At 45.4% G+C, this 21,297-nt stretch overlaps 1 protein-coding gene across 1 annotated transcript in view; it reads right to left on the reverse strand.

Annotated features, from left to right (window-relative positions):
• TBC1D22B (TBC1 domain family member 22B) overlaps window positions 1-21,240 on the reverse strand; it is a 64,062-nt gene extending 42,822 nt beyond the window's left edge. The window contains exons 1-7 of the mRNA XM_073542430.1: window positions 20,885-21,240; window positions 16,317-16,361; window positions 13,233-13,507; window positions 5,319-5,498; window positions 4,566-4,636; window positions 1,658-1,786; window positions 469-534 (exon numbers count right to left, since the gene is read on the reverse strand). Of these exons, the coding sequence (XP_073398531.1) occupies window positions 469-534; window positions 1,658-1,786; window positions 4,566-4,636; window positions 5,319-5,498; window positions 13,233-13,507; window positions 16,317-16,361; window positions 20,885-20,937 (819 nt within the window). The 5' untranslated portion in view covers window positions 20,938-21,240. The remainder of the gene's footprint in view (window positions 1-468; window positions 535-1,657; window positions 1,787-4,565; window positions 4,637-5,318; window positions 5,499-13,232; window positions 13,508-16,316; window positions 16,362-20,884) is intronic.
• Between the last annotated feature and the right edge of the window lie 57 nt (window positions 21,241-21,297).

Consider the following 21,297-nt stretch of genomic DNA (forward strand, 5'->3'; position numbering starts at 1 on the left):
AGCACCACTCTAGTGTCTCTATTTTCCCCTTGGAGTGGTATCAATAGTGTATTTTCTGTTCCTGTAGTAAAATACTTCTTGGTCACTGTCTTCTTCTGTATTGACACCACGCCAGTGTATGATGGGTGAGCCGGAAGTTACAACTCAGTGTAAGTCTATGACAGCCAGAACGAGCCCCCTATAGAATTACACTGAGAGCTTTTGACTGTTTCCTCTGACTTCTGGTCAGTCACGAGTTGTGGTCACAAGATGGCGGAATGGGACCAGAGTGGCGCCGAGAAAAGCTAAAAAACGGGACTGGTAATATAACTGGGAGCAGGGAATATGCATTAGTAATAACAGTCCAATGGCGGGAAAAAAAAACCCCACCGGTTTGATGCTTTAAGTTACTTGTCACAGAAAATGTGTTTTTGAAAGCCAAAACTGTATGTGAATTGTATAAATATAATAACAGTAGTTAATACTCACTTCTTGTACTAACGCTTGCTGAAACAATGGTATTAGAGGATTAGTCCGTGGTATGTCAATATGGATCTACAAGACAAAAGCGCAGCTATTATATAAAGGAACCGCAAACTAATATAAAGTATGGAAAATAAATTATAAAGGGTAGTCACATTTACGTAAAAGGGGGTATCAGAAGTGACCTTGTGTAGAAGACACACTTTACAATAGACCCCAGCATGAGGGGAAACAGAATCTGCTTACAAGTAATTTTAAATAAACAAGTTAAGTGTTCTCTGACAACTCCATCTCATCTCGGTAAGTGATGGAGGCCGAAGTTATCTCTACAGGGCAGGGCTGTGGAGTCGGTAAGCCAAACCTGCGACTGACTCCGACTCCTCAATTTCCCTTACACCGACTCCGACTCCAACTCCGACTCCACGACTCCGACTCCCACACATATTGCTTATATTTAAGTGAAAAATCTATTGTAGTACAATGTGAACCTCAGACATTTAATCATTTTTATGATCCAATAATCAAGATATTTAGATAGAACAGAATATATATTGGTGTACTACCCGGTTTTCATTCTTTTTGGTACAGATACGATATGGATAGACAGATATGGATAAATGGATAGATAGAGCAGATTTCTAATCTGTTTTTGCTATTGAAAACATTATCTATGAGCTCAAAAACCTTTCAGGTGATGCAGTTTTTTAAAAAGATGATCAACTTTTGCAGCTGAAAAACGTATCCTCAAAAAACACAGGAAAAACGCTGTGTGTGAATGTAGCCTTAGATCAGGAATAGAACAGCCATTTATAGGACATTTCATAACTTTCCCAAACTCCTATGAAAAAATATTAAGCACATCCTGCATTGAACTACTGTGCCCAATTTATTATATATTTTAGGAGTCGGAGTCGGTCCATTTTATACCGACTCCAACTCCGACTCCGACTCCACCAAAATGAGCTCCGACTCCGACTCCACGACTCCGACTCCACAGCCCTGCTACAGGGTTCTGCTAGGATGTAACGTCATCAGCGTCTGTTGAAAGTGGAAGTCTCAAGACGTTTTAGCCTATTGCGCAGACACACTTCTGCACTGTCTGTACGCAACATGTAAAAACAATGTGGGGGCAGAGATGGCAAGAAGACTGGGATACTATAAAAGGACGTAAGGGAGTCGATTGAACAATTCTCACCTGTCGATAAGTGTCTTGATGATGCTCTTCATTTCGGGAATCATAATACTGTTCAATAAAACCAAAATATTCTGCACGTTTTCTTTCTAGTGTCATTTGGCGTCTGTCTTTATTGGCAGGAAGATAACCCTATGGAGGAAAAAACATGATGCTGTCATTGTCCTGCTGAGTTTTTTTTTTACTGTAATAGAGACTCAAACACAAAATTCAGATTAATGTCCAGTGCTCCAAACTCTCGACAAATGTTTAATAAAAAAAAAAAAAAAATGAAAAAGGGGAGAGGAAAGAAGTATATACAACAAGGCAAGGGGAAAAATGAGGGGAGGGTTAGGACAAGAGCGATCAAGGAGGGAGGTATCATGGTCAAAACTCCTGCGGGCTACTGGGAAGTTGGATGTGGAGTGATGAAAACCTCGGAGGTTCCAGACATGCGGAAATGTGTCCATGGGGTTGCTTGAGTGAAGCTCCAGTGAGGGGACTTTCTTTAGTAACCCATACATATCTAGGCGAGATGGGGGAGCTGTTTGTTTCCAGGCTCTTGCTATCAGAGGCAGTACAAAAGTAAAAGAACAGCCTGGCTGACTTCTTTACCAGTTATGTGGGAGGGGAAACTTTAGATTAGTAATTTAGGGAGTCGAGGAAGGTGAACAGAGGAGAGGCCCACCACCAACTACCTCACTATTCCACAAAAAGGGGTAATAAGACTACATTTCGAGAAGATATGAATAAGGGAGTCAGTGTGCGCTAAGAACCTCCAGCAGGTTTAGGAAGTGAAGAGGAGAGTCTCGTGGTAAGGTGCCCATGCATGAGTAGTTTGAACTGAATTTCTTTGCGGATGGCATATACAGAGGATTTATCTGCTCTGTCCCAAATAGTACTCCACAATGCTGGGGAGATATGTACACCAAGAACCCGTTCCCATATATCCATGCATCTATGACGCTGGTGGGTGGATTTTGTAGGGGAGAGAAGAATCTGGGAAAATTGCGGTGCCAAAATTCTTGGAGAGGCCCTACTGGAATCGTCTCTCAAAGGGAGATGAGGGTGTTAGACTATTTGGCAGCCCAGAGTATGAATAATGAATAGTAACGTACATGGAACAAGGTCAAAACGGGCCCTAGAGGAAGGGCTATGTCATAGGAGGCAACAGCATGTACTGGAGCTAGTCACAATTTCTTAATTCCAACCCATCTATAGTAAGAAAACTAGAAACTAGGCTGTCCAAGAGGGACTTCATCTAAGGTGGGTGACTCAGTAGTATTTTTCCAAATCCGGGATAGCAATGCCTCCCTATGACTTTCCCGACAGCATCACTGACCTTGGTATTCTGTGGTGCCTAGTGTTCCATATGAAGTCAAGGATGCTAGTTTGAAGCTATTTCAATTCCCGAAGTGGGACTTTTACAGGAATGGTCTTGAAGTAATGTAATAGTTTACGTAGCAGGGACATTTGCTATGAGACCTTTAATTTTACATACTGTAAGCTTGTTGGCAAGAAGAACTATGGCAGTAGACTCAGTCCAGGCTAAAGACTTAACTCCTGAGATCCAAGCCACTTCTCTCCAGTCCACTGATTTCTATACAGCAGTTAGCTATTCACATCCCTCTCTCTCTGCTCCTGACCCAGCTGCTGTTATCACTTCCGCAAGATTACCAGCCCCAAGCATTTTCCAGAGCAGTTCTTCTAATCACTGCCTAGCTTGTTCAAAGGCCCTATTATCTCTAAATGCAAATATAGTGATAGCAATGTAGACTTCCCCCAGGCAACAAGGAAGTAAGGAGACTGGAGAGACACATCTTGAGAATAACCCTTTAAGCCAAATAACATTTCTGGATAAAATTGAAGGTGTTATCCACAACTGGACAAACCCAGCCTAATCAATTCAGGGAGCCAACTAAAATAAAGCCAGTGTTTTTTTTCTTCTTCTAGCAGTGCTGTTCCAGCAATGTGGGCACCGCTGTTCACAGAGATTGACATGACACTATTGTGTCATGTTCGGCTGCAGCCAATGAGTGGTCGTTTATCAGCTGCAGCCTTCATCATTTCCTTAGAGTGGACGTCTGTCCTGATGGAATATCGATGAGCTGCAGCTAACAGGCAGACACTTATTGGCTGTAGCTGGCACATGACACACTAATCTGCTTGCTGATTAAGGCAAGTGCTTGACTATATAACAAAGTCGGGCCCAGCTCCATAGCTAGCGCTGCTCCTAAGGGTATGTGCACACGCTGCGGATTCCGCTGCGTTTCCGCAGCGTTTTTGGCCCCGCAGGGTGTGTGCAGACGCTGCGGAATCCGCTGCGGATTAATCCGCACGGATTTTGCAAAAACCGCAGATAAATCGCAGGTCAAAAGACCTGCGGATTATCTGCGGTTTTGCCTGCGGTTTGGTCCTGCGGATTCACCATCTCCACAATGGTGGAGATAGGAAGCCGCTGCGGATTCCGCAGAAAGAATTGACATGTCACTTCTTTCTGTGGTTTGAAAACCGAAGCAAATCCGCGCGGATTTTTCCGCAACGTCTACACAGCGTTTTTTTTTTTACCATTCATTTGAATGGTACTGTACACCGCAGCTAAAACTGCTGCGGGTCCGCAGCGGCCAAAACCGCAGCGGAAACGCAGCGGAATCCGCATGTGCACATACCCCAAGTCCTCTCATTACACCCCCTGCACCAATAACGTATATAAACGGTGCAACAGGCATAAGGAATCCTCTAGGCACTGCAGGCAAAATTGCACAAATAACAGGTCAGTGTAAATCAACATGAGGTATGTCAAAATTCATAGCTTCCCTGAAGAGACCAAGCCCTTTAATTACTATATGTGCAGTTTCTTTGGAAATATTCCATATACTCTGCATGTATGTGAAGTAAATGCAGATAATGGACTGAGGAGAAATAGAATTACCGATAGAAGTCTCCATGTGATCGGCCGCACGTCTCGTGGAATCCCAGGCCAACTACACGTTCTCAGCTCATCTGGAAGAAACATTTGGTCACTAATGGCAGCACAAGCACTCTGTACATTTCTTACCAGCTGGGGAATAAGAGAAAGCAGGTAGTGATGTATATATTTGTACTAAAGATTTAATATGCATGTATTTAATGCATTTAATTTGGCTACAAAAAAGTTGCAATTCGATTTAATTAAAAATTTAGCACTGTTTGACATTTGTATTTGTGTGTTTCACTGTTTATTGCTGGCTACAGAAAGAGATAACGGAGAGTCTGTCAGTGAGCTTATTTTGACTGAAGGGTTTCTCACTCTTATCTGTCTTGATCTAGCTGATTTATGACCACTGACTACATTAAAATTCAGTGGTCTGTCAAAGCCAAATGGCGGAAATTTTAATGACACAAAATTGCAAAATTTATTTTTGTGCCAAATATACTCCTTTAAGCACAAATAAAAATGTACTCAAAATGCCAATTCCTTTATACACATCACGTTTCTTCTGTCATTATCTGTGCACTATTTTGCCAATCACTGCTCAGTTCATACCGATTAATATATGGCTACGTCAAAATGGCCACAGCAAGACTTCATTTTCCCCCGAGATAACAACTGTCTACAAGGTAAATGGAGTGTATAATAGAATTTCGTAATGCTGCCATTTATACCAATTGATGTGCAGACACATGTAGAATGGCGATGTCTCACCAAGGTCCGTGCTTGAGCAGGAAAGCAGCTGTCGGAATTTTTCAAGACGTGTTTTTTCACGGAGTGTCATAGAAGGGGCTCCAGATGCATTCTGATCAGATATTCGGGCCACGAGAGGAATAATAGGGCGGAAGGCATGAGATTGCAGTTTTTGGAGTGGCTTTCGCACCACAGGGGCTTCTAGAAGCAAAAGCAGAACATGAGCAAAATGAGCATATTTGGTTTGTTTTCCAATCACAATATTTCATTTTTACCCTATGTAACTAACCATTACTAGAAAGCAGAACCATCAGATGGCCTTTAATACACATTAAAAAAAAAAAAAAAAAAAAAAAACGCAAGATGACAGTGTTGCTACTTACTACACCGATATTGTGTTCAGCCAGCTCACACCAATGCAGATTGAGGTGACAGTGGTAATAGGGCACAAGTGCCAATAATCCGGACCCCCTATATCTGTCAGCTCTCCCCTCACGGGTCCAGTTCACAAATCGTGTTCCACATAAAATAATAATCAATCTGCAGTGTCTTTTCTCGGAACTCTACAATGTGCCGTCCTTATGTTATTCCTACCAAGCTAAGTTGACACGAGCGCATAAAAGAAAAAATATACCAGTAGTGGTCCTTGGGAAAGACTACTAACACTATAGTGCCTACCTCAATAAACATGAGATTTGTCAAGAACAAAGAGAGTCATGCCGGTTCGGACGTCGTCCGGATTAACAAGGTCCGCGTCAGATGATGAGGCACCAAGACAATCTGATGATAAATGGGGCTACACACACACACACAGTGGGTACGGAAAGTATTTAGACGCCTTTGAATTTTTCACTCTTTGTTTCATTGCAGCAGTTTGGTAAATTCAAAAAAGTTCATTTTTTTTCTCATTAAATGTACACTCTGCACCCCATCTTCACTGAAAAAAACAGAAATGTAGACATTTTTGAAAATGTATTAAAAAAGAAAAACTGAAATATCACATGATCTTAAGTATTTAGACCCTTTGCTCACTCATATTAGAGTCACATGCTGTCCATTTCCTTGTGATCCTCCTTGAGATGGTTCTACTCCATTAGAGTCCAGCTGTTTAATTAAACTGATAAGACTTGATTTGTAAAGGCACACACCTGTCTTTATAAGAGCTCACAGCGCATGTCAGTCCAAATGAGAATCATGAGGTCAAAGGAACTGACCAAGGAGCACAGAGACAGAATTGTGGCAAGGCACATATCTGACCAAGGTTACAAAAGAATTTCTGCAGTTCTCAAGGTTCCTAAGAGCACAGTGGCCTCCATAATCCTTAAATGGAAGAAGTTTGGGACCACCAGAAGTCTTCCTAGACCTGACCGTCCAGCCAAACTGAGCAATCATGGGAGTAAAGCCTTGGTGAGAGAGGTAAAGAAGAACCCCAAGATCACTGTGGCTGAGCTCCACAGATGCAGTAGGGAGATGGGAGAAAGTTCCACTAAGTCAACTATCACTGCAGCCCTCCACCAGTCGGGCCTTTATGGCAGAGTGACACGACGTAAGCTTCTCTTCAGTGCAAGACATATGAAAGCCCGCATAGAGTTTGCTAAAAAACACATGAAGGACTCCCAGACTATGAGAAATAAGATTCTCTGGTCTGATGAGACGAAGAAAACTTTTTGATGATAATTCTAAGCGGTATGTGTGGAGAAAACCAGACACTGCTCATCACCTGCCCGATACAATCCCAACAGTGAAATATGGTGGTGGCAGCATCATGCTATGTGGGTGTTTTTCAGCTGCAGGGACAGGATGACTAGTTGCATTTGAAGGAAACATGAATGCGGCAAGTACAGAGATATCCTGGATGAAAACCTCTTCCAAATTGCTCTGGACCTCAGACTTGGCCGAAGGTTCACCTTCCAACAAGACTATCACCCTAAGCACACAGCTAAAATAACAAACAAGTGGCTTCAGAACAACTCTGTGACCATTCTTGACTGGCCCAGCCAGAGCCCTGACCTAAACTCAATTGAGCATCTCTGGAGAGACCTGAAAATGGCTGTCCAACAACGTTCACCATCCAACCTGACGGGACTAGAGAGGATCTGCAAGGAAGAATGGCAGAGGATCCCCAAATCCAGGTGCGAAAAACTTGTTGCATCATTCCCAAGAAGACTCATGGCTGTACTAGCTCAAAAGGGTGCTTCTACTCAATACTGAGCAAAGCTCTGAATACTTATGTCCATGTGATATTTCAGTTTTTCTTTTTTAATAAATTTGCAAACATTTCTACATTTTTGGTTTTTTTTTTCAGTCAAGATGGGGTGCAGAGTGTACATTAATGAGAAGAAAAATGAACTTTTTTGAATTTACCAAATGGCTGCAATGAAACAAAGAGTGAAAAATTTAAAAAAGAGATTGGAATACTTTCCGTACCCACTGTGTGTGTATATATATAATATATATATATATATATATATATATATATATATATATATATATATATATATATATAGTGAGGTAGCGCTGTCATGTAAGTAAGGGGTTCTCGCTTGCAGCGATCGAAAACACATCCGGCACAGGATTTTCCAACAAATCATAGTCTATGAGGTTTATTCATCCTTCATAAACCTCCAGCAGCAATATACACAGCATTACAGGAGAGCGTCCATTATACAGGCTATTTAGCCCCAGGGTTATCTCACCCACGTCAGGGTTCCCATATGGCTGTTTCTCCAGGCCGCAGAAGTCCACTCACTCCTCAGGGACTCTCAGATACTGGCCGCCATTACACACACAGCCGCTCCACAGGCTGCTGTTAGTGAGGAGATCCTTCTCCTCACGGGACCTTCCAAACTGGACCAATCAGGTCCCAGCATTCACCCACATGTGACCAGACCTCAGGTACCTTATATGGTCCATAACCACACCCACAGGTGATCACATGGCTATGACCTCACCCAAGGTCCTATTGCAGACAACCACACACAGGCTTCCCTGACACATTGTAACAGAACGTACTAGTCAGCAGTACCTCTGCTGGTCATTATGATCTTTCAGTATCCTACACCTATCAGGGCAATGGAAATGTTTATACGGTAGTCCTGGGACACCCACACAGCGCCCCCTAGTGGACACAGCGGTCACTGCACCACAATATATATATTATATAATATACACCGCATATATATATTTTTTTTACTTAGGCCTCTTTCACACTTCAGTTTTTTTAGCATCAGTTCAAATCCGCCAAAAAGTCAGACAAGCGGATCCGTTCTCAACTGATGCGAACGGATGGCACAGGATCCGTTGAGAGAGAGAGAGAGAAAGAGAGAGAGATTTTTTATTTTTGTCCGGCACTCAGGAAGAATTTCGGGTTAAATGAGTGTCTGGAGGATCCGCCAGAGAAAAAAACGTTACAAGCTCCGTTCTGAAATCTTTGAGGATGGTGACGGACAGCAACTTTTGGCGGATCCTCAAAAAAAACGGATGCAACGGACAGCAATCCGTCACAATCCGCCATTAATGCAAGTCAATGGGGAAAAAAAACGGATCCTCAAAAGAAAATTGAGGATCCGTTTTTTTCAAAACCTGGCGGATTGTGACTGATTGTAAAAAACTGAAGTGTGAAAGAGGCCGGTTGGAAACTCTTATGTGTCTTGATGTAGCGGATTTCTGACCACTGACTACCTTAAAATTCAATGGCCTGTAAAAGTTATTCATTTGGGCAGTTCAGTTAAATATCTATGTGTCATCTGAACAGCCCAGATGAATAACTTTGCTCCGAGTACTATACGTTCTTTATTTCGAAAAATACAATTGTGTGAATATAGCCTTAAAAATACAGAAAAAATTGACAACTGGCTGCTACGGTTCCCTTCGTCAAAGGAGTGTGTGGCTACACAGCCGGACATTGCTAGTACTGATTGGACAAAGTCACACTAAAAGGCTGCATTCACATGTTGCAGTCGTAATGCGTTTTTGTTTTTTTTGTTATCACAAAAAAGCACTCCATTTTGCTGTGATTTTGAAAAATCTCTGGATTTTGGTAGCAATTCTGGCTAAAAGCTGTACCAAGGCCACATGTGAACGCAGCCTAAAAGGACACATCGCTTAAAGATAAAACAAAATAAGTTGCAGAATTATTATTTAACCCCCTTAACAAACCAGGACTTACATTTTCATCATAAATGACTAAGGAAAGTATAAAATGGGCTCCGAAGCTGAGCCTGCCTCACACCAGGCTGATGCCCCACACCAGGGCTACCGAGAAGGAAAAAAGGACCAAGAAATAGTTTTTCAAGTCCCAAATAAATAATAAATATATAGTTAAAATCAAAACACAAAATCAAAAAAGGAAAAATAGGGGCTTTGATGAAAAAGATCAGATTTTATTAAAGCACACAATAAACAATGGACAAGGTATTCAAAGATGGAAATTGGAGATATCAGCCAAACAATGAGGTATAGCAAATGATGTAAAAATGCGATACAAAAGAAACAAACATCACCCCACCCGCAATACAGAAATGGTCATCGGCTGTAATCTATGGTAATTAATAGGTTAGCAGCCACAGGGTAGTAAAAGGTATAAATATCAGAGCCGGGTAAGTAAATAATAATCAATGTAGCCCACAGAAAACCCGGCTAATTAACAAAGAGTTATCCTTAAAAATAGTCTACCAAGTACCTAAGTAAGGCAATAAATAGATATAAAGTGCATGAGAGTTTAATTAAGGATAGCATACAACATAAAGCTGCCAGACTGCATATTACCTTGAGACGTAGTTGCTGTGTATTGGGCGTGGGAGGACGCACAGAGGCCCCGACGTGCGTTTCACCGCACTCGGCTTCGTCGGTTTCAGCCCCCGGAAGAAGCCCACGCGAAACGCACATAGGGGCGTAGTGTATGGGGGTCCTGACAGCAAATGGGTGAGCAATGACTTGGAAGTTATGACCTGAGGACTATTAGCAGGGGATTATTTTGTAATTCACACCTCACTGGGGGATTATTTCACCTATGCTAATTAGTATCCATGGGGCCTCTGGAGCATAATGGCACTGGCTGTAGATATGATAACTTTGTTTGCTGCTAGTAACCCTGCACATAGTTGCATCTTAAGGAGGCTTTACACATAGCGATATCGCTAAAGCGTCACCGATTTTGTGACGCAGCAGCGATATCGCTAGCGATATCGCTACATGTGATACTTACCTCTGACCGGCTCCCCCGCTCGCTATCGCTGATCGCGCAAGATCGTCCACGTCCATTTCTCGTCGTCGGCTTCCTGCTGGCGCCAACAAGCGAGCTATGGACACGGGCGGAAGACGGCGGTCATCGCTTTGTCTGAAAGGTAAGTACGACCGCCGAGCATCGCTTCATCGCTGGTGAGATCTGCCTGTGTGGCAGCTCACTAGCGACCATTTAGCGATGCACCAGCGATCCTGACCGGGTCGTATCGTGGTCGGGATCGCTGGTGCATCGCTAAATGTAAAGGGGCCTTTGGTCTCTTTGTAACGCATTGTCATATTTATGGTTGTTCACTTTTGTCTATGTATTTTATACAGTCTTTTGTGAGTACTAATAAAATAATGAAGTAATTTTATTGGTGAATTTAGACTCCTTTTCTCTTGGTTCATATACGTATTGGAGTTTTCCATGGGCTAATGCCTGTATGTGGTGTTGAGTACTAAGCATTCACCACTAATACAGAACCTACAATGGACAAAATGAGCAAAAACCTGCTGTAACTAAATAAGTAAAAAACAAAAGTGCATCTAAATAACACAGAATTCTTAGTAATACTGTTTTTGATCAAAAATAGCATAAAAGCCGGCCCACCGTCGACAAGGTGACTCTGTGGTCGGGGCGGTCCCTACACTGTCTAATATTAAATCCTTACCATGTGTCAAAGTTGAGGTCAGTGTGTGAATAAAGGCAGACAAAAGGTCCCAACCAGAGGACACCAGTCAGGGGAAGCCTTTAAATACAATTTCCAGCTCAGGAAAGGGAGGCCACACCACGGCTTGCACATTTTTTACTATTTCAGATTTTTTTTTCACAAAAAAACAGTACAAGTTTGGTATTGCTGTAATTTTACTGACCTGTAATTTCATTTTGCCACAAAGTAAATATTGTAGAAACAAAACCCAAGACTTAAGCAGGATTGTGGGGGGTTTTCCACAATTTCACTGCACTTTTAAACCCTTTTACCAGTACAGTAGAAAATTAATTGTTGTCTTCATATACCTATGCCGACGGAAAAATAAACTAAAGTTATGCGGCTTGAAACATGTGAAGGAAAAAACAAATTCCTCGGTTTTTAACAGGTTTTCCATCTTGGAGTAGGGAATGTAACAAAGTACACAAATAATAACTGACCCCATACCAGTCAGTCATGGTCCTCACCAATGACTTCATACATGGCACAAGACTGCTGAGGCCTATGATTGGCTGCAGCAGGCTGATGACAGATCGATAGGACGCCATCTTTGCAGGAGGTATGGATCAAAGGAGAAGCAGGGTTGAATTTATTTCATTATTTAGAAACAAAGACTTTAGGACGAGACACGTTATAGAATGACAGTATCGAAAGGGAACAAAGAATTGACTTAAATACTAACCCCTTCCCAACATTGGAAATATCAGTACATCCTTCTTGGGTAGATGTTCCCAAAATTAAAGTACTAGTACACACCGTGCTGACACTTTTGCCTGGTGCAATCTCTGCTGGAGCTCCTGGCTGTTTAACGCCAGACAGAGTAACAACCTTGATATCTACATGGCTGTAGAAAAGCCCCCGTTACACACTGCGATATCGCTAGCAATATCGCTGCAAAGTCACCGATTTTGTGACGTTGCAGCGATATTGCTAGCGATATCGCTGCATGTGATACTTACCTCCGACTGGCTCCCCCGCTGGTTATCGCTGATCGCGCGAGAAGCTGCTGGACCATTCCTCGTCGGTCACTTCCTGCGGCGCTTCCTGCTGTGATGACGAGCGACGCGTGGAGCCGGGCGGGAGGACGCAGGATCGCCGCGTCTGACAGGTAAGTAGCGACCCCCGACCCCAGCGATGTCGCTAGTGAGATCTGCCTGAGTGGCAGCTCACTAGCGACCACCTAGCGATGCACCAGCAATCCTGACTGCGATATATCGCTAGTCGGGCTCGCTGGTGCATCGCTAGGTGTAACGGTACCCTAAGAGGGAGGTGGCTCCCTTTCTCACCCCACTGACCTCCCTGCAACGCGACTGCAGGGTGCCGATGGTGGCCATGACAACTGGAAGGTCACACAATGACCTCAAGGTACGCCAGGTATTGTGGCCTTATAGATCCTGCTTATGGCAGGCTTAATAGGTCTCCTGTCAATGTAACACTGACAGGTTTAATTTACCTGTTCATTACACCACTGTATGTTACTAAGGGGAGCCTCTGCCTTCTGCCCTGATGCGCATGTTTCGCCCAGCTTCTTCTAGGGGCGTGTCTAAGTCAGGGGGCATGGTCATTTAAATATCCTGATGTACCAATTGAAAAATGCTAGACTGGCGATGTCATTAGTTGCTGGGTAAGATCAGCGCATGCTCCAGCTGAACTGGACTTATACATAAGAATGATTCAGAGTCACGGTCACGTGACAACATTGACTTCGCCCAGACAGGTGTCAGGGCAGAAGGCAGGAGCTCCACTTAGTAACATACAGCGAATTACTGAAAGGTATAAAATGCACTCAGATGCTGATCATTGTGGCACTTTCACCTATCATGTGGATAGCTAAAAATTTGGTGATCCGGATTCATTTATAAGGATGCCACGACTAACAAACTTGGCCACTTACTAGGAATTAAACATTTGGGAAATACCAGTTTGACACTAGCCATCATAACGTGTTACTGTAAAAATATGGAAAACCTCAGATGTGTAGAGAAAGCCTGGCCATTCCTACCTGCAGTGACCCTGTGCAGCTGGTCCTCACTGATGGACGTCACTATCGTCTGGCTGGAATGGTCTTCAGGCCTTTTGAAGTTCGATGTGATTTCTACCTCGGGGTCGGTCATTTTAGAACCAAGGGTCTGATACGATACAGAATGTAAAATCTCTTCGCTCTCATCATCATCGATATCCCAGGCATCACTGGTACTTCTGGCAAACTCATGGAAGCTGGAGGCTTTTCTACTTTTTGGATGATTTAGGTGTATTCGCTGGTGATTGGATGGGAAACTGTGAAGGAAAAAAATAAAAATGAGTTTATTAATGAACATGCCATCATTACACCATGCAGGAATAGTTCTTAGGACAATGTGTGACGATCACATTCAGGTTATACCGAATTCATGAAACCCGTCCTGTTAAAAAAAAAAAACCTTTAAAGAAAATGTTAACAGCAGATACCATAACATTTTACTGAATATCCACCTTTTACGGCTATTTTTTTCCAATTTCTGAAATGCATGTATTTCTGGCTAAAAAACATTTTTGCAATTGGACTTCATTAAAAATGTTGCACCGTCTGCCTTCTATAGCCTGTGTGCCGTACCTATCACTAGTGCACAGAATGGGTTAAATGAGGATCCGCCAGTAAGCCTGTTCTGGCTATGCAATCTCCGAACAAACTGCCTGTAAAAAAAGCAAAATAGTGCAAGACTTTTAATGAAACTGAATTGCAAAAATTTGTTTAAGCCCCAAACACATGAAGATAAGTTGAATAAAAAAAAAAAAAAAAATTGTACCCAGACGTGGTCATCTTCTTTAAAAACAAATAATTCAGTGTGCAAATTGGCATACAATCATTAGCTTTTCAAGTTAAGAACATTTTCAGAAAAAAGGCCATGCCTGAAAAGATCAAAGTTAGTAATATTTATGCATTGAAGCCCTGTCGCTTCCTCTCCTGTTATGACTGTAACACGTGAGCGCCCCGAGTAGCCAGGTAGGTATTCAGTGCACTGGGCCAGTGACTGGTGGAAATGGTCACGTGTTGTAGATGGGTCGCCACCCTGGAGCCTTGTGAACGAATGTGGCAGAAAGATGGCACTAGAGTGGCAGGGGCATCAAAGGTAAGTAATGCAGATTAGGGCAGCACGGTGGCTGAGTGGTTAGCAGTGCAGCCTTGCAGCGCTGGGGTCCTGAGTTCAAATCCCACCAAGGACAACATCTGAAAGTTTGTATATTCTCCCCGTGTTTGCGTCTCAGGGTTACTTTCATCCTTCTGTCCCATCATAGAAGCAAGAAAATGAAAGTCGCAGAAGTGCTCTATTCATCAGGTGACTGCTGCCGACAGCTCCCAATGCCTATACACCGCTCATATTTGTCTCATGGGATCAGGAGTTTTATCTAATTGATGTGCAGCAAGCTATGCTAATCCATTCAGCAGATTTGGTGGAATCTGCTAGAGGCTCCTGAGTTTAAAACTCAAATGTGGGAATCTGTCAGCAGGTTTTTGCTACCCCATCTGAAAGCATGGTTCCGTACAGATCTTAAGGCTATGTACCCACGTTGCAGAGATGCTGCGGCAATTTCTGCAACTCCCGGCACGGGAAAAACGCATGGAATTCGCATGCGTTTTTCCCACGGAAAACAAGTGTTTTTCAAGCGCGGAATTCAAGCACATTCCAAGCGTTTTGAAGCATCGCTTGGAATGTGAATGACAGGTTGGTCACACTCGTCAAGCTTAGTGTTTGACAATTGTGATCAACTTTTAACTATTGATGCTGCCTATGCAGCATCAATAGTAAAAGATAGAATGTAAAAAATAATTAAAAAAAAAAAAAAAAAAATCGTGATAATCTCACCAGGCATTACTGGGAACGGGAGTTGGCGGGAGCATCGGCAAGGCTGCGCGGGACGCCGGAGGGCGAGTATAATCCGATTTTTGATGTGCATAGCCGCATTTCTGTGTGTGTGTGGAATCACGGCAATTCCGCAAAAATAAAGAGCCTGCTGCATTTTTTTCCGCTATACGATTCCGTCGCGGAAAAAAACGCAGCATTAGCACAGCATGTGCGGAATGCCATAGGAATGCATGGGGTGCGTTCTGTACGCGTTTTCGCGGCGAAAAACGCAGCAAAAACGCATACAATCCGCAACGTGGGTACACAGCCTTAAACTAGGTTTTCTCTAAAATACTGGAGTGTTTTAGTGGGAAACATACCAGGCTACAATCCTACAGCCAGGCTCTAACACAGGCTGCATGTGGTTTGGGCAGCATGAAGCGATTTTGTCTAGGGCTGGCCAAGCCAGTTATAAAGAAATTCTCTGGTGCCCGGCACTTCTGCATTGGAAGGTAAGAGATGCTGATGACCCTGGTTAAACAGTATATCCAGAACATGAAGCTTATCAATATTTGTGTTTTCTGAATGTGCAGGGATAAATGTCACAATAGTGGGATAATGGACGTTACAATGTCACATTGTAGGGCTAGTGCTCAAAGAAGTGTCACAAAGATGGGAAAATGCACGCAGTGATGTCAGGTTTTAGAAATAAGATGCAAAGCAATGTCAACATAGTGGGATAATTCTGTCACATTTTAGGGATAATATACAAAGTAATATCACAGTGATAAGATAATGCACACAGTGTTGCTACAGCATAGGGATAACTCAGTAAAGTCACAGAAGTGGGATATTGCACACAGATGTCACAACACTGAAATAAGATTGATTGTCCTCAGTTATAGAAACAAAACACTAATCTTGTAGTTATGATACCTTTCAGTGGCTAACAAAAGTGGGATATCGCACACACAGATGTCACAAGGTAATGCCACACCAGTAGGACAATGCACACAGTGATGGCACAATAAGGGGATATTGCACACAGAGGTGTCACATTTTAGGGATAATACACAATATTCCATAATTGTGATGATAAGGCTCACAGTGATGTCACATTAGGGCTTTATTACGGCCTGTCACACACATGTTCTGCCAGATCAGCTGACTGTACACACAATTGTAGGATGCCCCATAGGGCTGAGCTTAGTGAGGCTTTTCTTTGGATTTCCGTACAAGACCTTGAATGTGAAAGTTCTCACCTCTTTTCAAGCGGTGGTTGCTGGGCTCCATATACCGGCTGGATACTGCGGAAACACAATCAGAAAGCACAGGTGTGAGCACTAGAATAGTACAGGAAGGCCGTACACCTCTACTGCAGGCCAGGTCCCGCCATCTTACTGACAGGAGGAGTTACTCACAGGACAGGTCCCACCATGTTACTGAAAGGAGGAGTTACTGACATGGCTGGTCCCTCCATCTTACTGACAGGAGGAGTTACTGACAGGGCTGGTCCCTCCATCTTACTGACAGGAGGAGTTACTGACAGGGCTGGTCCCTCCATCTTACTGACAGGAGGAGTTACTGACAGGGCTGGTCCCTCCATCTTACTGACAGGAGGAGTTACTCACAGGGCTGGTCCTTCCATCTTACTGACAGGAGGAATTACTAACAGGACCGGTCCCTCCATGTTACTGACAGGTAGAGTTACTGACAGGGTTGGTCCCTCCATCTTACTGACAGGAGGAGTTACTGACAAGGCCAGGTCCCTCCATTTTACTGACAGGATGAGTCACTGACAGGACAGGTCCCTCCATGTTACTGACAGGGAGAGTTACTGACAGGGTGGGTCCCTCCATCTTACTGACAGGAGGAGTCACTGACAGGGCTGGTCCCTCCATCTTACTGACAGGAGGAGTTACTGACAAGGCTGGTCCCTCCATTTTACTGACAGGAGTTACTGACAGGGCTGGTCCCTCCATCTTACCGACAGGAGGAGTTACTGACAGGACAGGTCCTTCCATGTTACTGACAGGAGGAGTTACTGACAGGGTTGGTCCCTCCATCTTACTGACAAGGCTGGTCCCTCCATCTTAATGACAGGAGGAGTTACAGACAGGGCTGGTCCCTCCATCTTACTGACAGGAGGAGTTACTGACAGGACAGGTCCCTCCATCTGACAGGAGGAGTTACTGACAGGGCTAGTCCCTCCATGTTACTGACAGGAGGAGTTACTGACAGGGCTGGTCCCTCCATCTTACTGGCAGGAAGAGTTACTGACAGGACAGGTCCCTCCATCTGACAGGAGGAGTTACTGACAGGGCTGGTCCCTCCATGTTACTGACAGGAGTTACTGACAGGGCTGGTCCATCCATCTTACTGACAGGAGGAGTTACTGACAGGGCTGGTCCCTCCATATTACTGACAGGAGCAGTTAGACAGGACAGGTCCCTCCATCTTACCGACAGGAGGAGCTACTGATAGGGCTGGTCCCTCCATCTAACTGACAGGAGGATTTAGTGACAGGGCTGGTCTCTCCATCTTACTGACAGGAGTTACTGACAGGGCTGGTCCCTCCATCTTATTGACAGGAGGAGTTACTGACAGGGCTGGTCCCTCCATGTTACTGACAGGAGTTACTGACAGGGCTGGTCCATCCATCTTACTGACAGGAGGAGTTACTGACAGGGCTGGTCCCTCCATGTTACTGACAGGAGTTACTGACAGGGCTGGTCCCTCCATCTTACTGACAGGAGGAGTTACTGACAGGGCTGGTCCCTCCATCTTACTGACAGGAGTTACTGACAGGGCTGGTCCATCCATCTTACTGACAGGAGGAGTTACTGACAGGGCTGGTCCATCCATCTTACTTACAGGAGGAGTTACTGACAGGGCTGGTCCCTCCATGTTACTGACAGGGCTGGTCCCTCCATCATACTGACAGGGCTGGTCCCTCCATCTTACTGACAGGAGGAGTTACTGACAGGACAGGTCCCTCCATCTTACTGACAGGAGGAGTTACTGACAGGGCTGGTCCCTCCATCTTACTGACAGGAGGAGTTACTGACAGGGCTGGTCCCTCCATCTTACTGACAGGAGGAGTTACTGACAGGGCTGGTCCCTCCATCTTACTGACAGGAGGAGTTACTGACAGGGCTGGTCCCTCCATCTTACTGACAGGAGGAGTTACTGATAGGGCTGGTCCCTCCATCTTACTGACAGGAGCAGTTACTCACAGGGCTGGTCCCTCCATGTTACTGACAGGAGGAGTTACTGATAGGGCTGGTCCCTCCATCTTACTGACAGGAGGAGTTACTGACAGGGCTGGTCCCTCCATCTTACTGACAGGAGGAGTTACTGACAGGGCTGGTCCCTCCATCTTACTGACAGGAGGAGTTACTGACAGGGCTGGTCCCTCCATCTTACTGACAGGAGGAGTTACTGACAGGGCTGGTCCCTCCATCTTACTGACAGAAGTTACTGACAGGGCTGGTCCCTCCATGTTACTGACAGGAGAAGTTACTGACAGGGCTGGTCCCTCCATCTTACTGACAGGAGTTACTCACAGGGCTGGTCCCTCCATCTTACTGACAGGAGGAGTTACTGACAGGACAGGTCCCTCCATCTTACTCACAGGACAGGTCCCTCTATCATACTGACAGGAGGAGTTGCTGACAGGGCTGGTTGCTCCATCTTACTGACAGGAAGAGTTACTGACAGGGCTGGTCCCTCCATCTTACTGACAGGAGCAGTTACTGACAGGGCTGGTTCCTCCATCTTACTGACAGGAGCAGTTACTGACAGGACAGGTCCCTCCATCTTACTGACAGGAGGAGTTACTGACAGGGCTGGTCCCTCCATGTTACTGACAGGAGCAGTTACTGACAGGGCTGGTCCCTCTATCTTACTGACAGGAAGAGTTACTTACAGGGCTGGTCCCTCCATCTTACTGACAGGAAGAGTTACTGACAGGGCTGGTCCCTCTATCTTACTGACAGGAGTTACTGACAGGGCTGGTCCCTCCATCTTACTGACAGGAAGAGTTACTGACAGGGCTGGTCCCTCCATCTTACTGACAGGAAGAGTTACTGACAGGGCTGGTCCCTCCATCTTACTGACAGGACAGGTCCCTTCATCTTACTGACAGGAAGAGTTACTGACAGGGCTGGTCCCTCCATCTTACTGACAGGAGTTACTGATAGGGCTGGTCCCTCCATCTTACTGACAGGAGGAGTTACTGACAGGGCTGGTTCCTCCATCTTACTGACAGGGCTGGTCCCTCCATCTTACTGACAGGAGGAGTTACTGACAGGGCTGGTCCCTCCATCTTACTGACAGGAGGAGTTACTGACAGGGCTGGTCCCTCCATCTTACTGACAGGAGGAGTTACTGACAGGGCTGGTCCCTCCATCTTACTGACAGGAGGAGTTACTGACAGGGCTGGTCCCTCCATCTTACTGACAGGAGGAGTTACTGACAGGGCTGGTCCCTCCATCTTACTGACAGGAGGAGTTACTGACAGGGCTGGTCCCTCCATCTTACTGACAGGAGGAGTTACTGACAGGGCTGGTTCCTCCATCTTACTGACAGGAAGAGTTACTAACAGGGCTGGTCCCTCCATCTTACTGACAGGACAGGTCCCTCCATCTTACTGACAGGAAGAGTTACTGACAGGGCTGGTCCCTCCATCTTACTGACAGGAGTTACTGATAGGGCTGGTCCCTCCATCTTACTGACAGGAGGAGTTACTGACAGGGCTGGTCCCTCCATCTTACTGACAGGAGGAGTTACTGACAGGGCTGGTCCCTCCATCTTACTGACAGGAGCAGTTACTGACAGGGCTGGTCCCTCCATCTTACTGACAGGAGCAGTTACTGACAGGACAGGTTCCTCCATCTTACTGACTGGAGGAGTTACTCACAGGTCTGGTCCCTCCATGTTACTGACAGGAGGAGTTACTCACAGGGCTGGTCCCTCCATCTTACTGACTGGAGGAGTTGCTGACAGGGCTGGTCCCTCCATCTTACTGACAGGAGCAGTTACTGACAGGACAGGTCCCTCCATCTTACTGACAGGAGGAGTTACTGACAGGGCTGGTCCCTCCATCTTACTGACAGGAGGAGTTACTGACAGGGCTGGTCCCTCCATCTTACTGACAGGAGCAGTTACTGACAGGGCTGGTCCCTCCATCTTACTGACAGGAGGAGTTACTGACAGGGCTGGTCCCTCCATCTTACTGACAGGAGCAGTTACTGACAGGACAGGTTCCTCCATCTTACTGACTGGAGGAGTTACTCACAGGTCTGGTCCCTCCATGTTACTGACAGGAGGAGTTACTCACAGGGCTGGTCCCTCCATCTTACTGACTGGAGGAGTTACTCACAGGTCTGGTCCCTCCATGTTACTGACAGGAGGAGTTACTCACAGGGCTGGTCCCTCCATCTTACTGACTGGAGGAGATGCTGACAGGGCTGGTCCCTCCATCTTACTGACAGGAGCAGTTACTCACAGGGCTGGTCCCTCCATCTTACTGACTGGAGGAGTTACTCACAGGGCTGGTCCCTCCATCTTACTGACTGGAGGAGTTACTCACAGGGCTGGTCCCTCCATGTTACTGACAGGAGGAGTTACTCACAGGGCTGGTCCCTCCATGTTACTGACCGGTCAGTCCTTCTAGTCATAGAGCAGGTGGGCAGCTTCTCCTCCGCCGGCTGATACCAGAGAGCAAATAGAAGCCAATGGTGATGACACCTGACCAGTGCCCATCTACAGCCTGCAGGTGGCATCATACACCATGCACTATTCATTGCGCCCCCTCGCGTCTACGAACCTGCCTGGTAGTTTTGCACTTCTCTTCCAGAACTGCCGCCTGTTCTCTGACATCCCGGCGGCCTTGTCAGATTCTCCCTGTTAGAAACTCTCATCCACTTCCACCACAGCAGCTTGGTTAATTCAGCAGCTCCTTCTAGACGCAGCCAATCAGCAGTGGCGATGCTTCGAGGTGACTTCCAACAAGAAGGGCAGCGGCTAGTCCCTATCCTCTACTAGGACCTTGATGACGTCCTGGTCACATGACCGTGATGCCAGTACACCACGTGACCGCGCACTGGCGAAAGTGCTGACTGCGAGCGCGGGAGATGCAGAGAGACAGGAAAGGAGGATGTGCGCGGAGACCCCACACTATGGGGGCCCTAGCAGTATGTGTGTAGGGTGGGCTCTACAATGGGGGCCTATGATGAATTT

The sequence above is a fragment of the Dendrobates tinctorius genome, unplaced genomic scaffold (genome assembly GCF_039654945.1).
Source record: "Dendrobates tinctorius isolate UK_male_01 unplaced genomic scaffold, ASM3965494v1 ptg000127l, whole genome shotgun sequence".
NCBI lineage: Eukaryota > Metazoa > Chordata > Amphibia > Anura > Dendrobatidae > Dendrobates > Dendrobates tinctorius.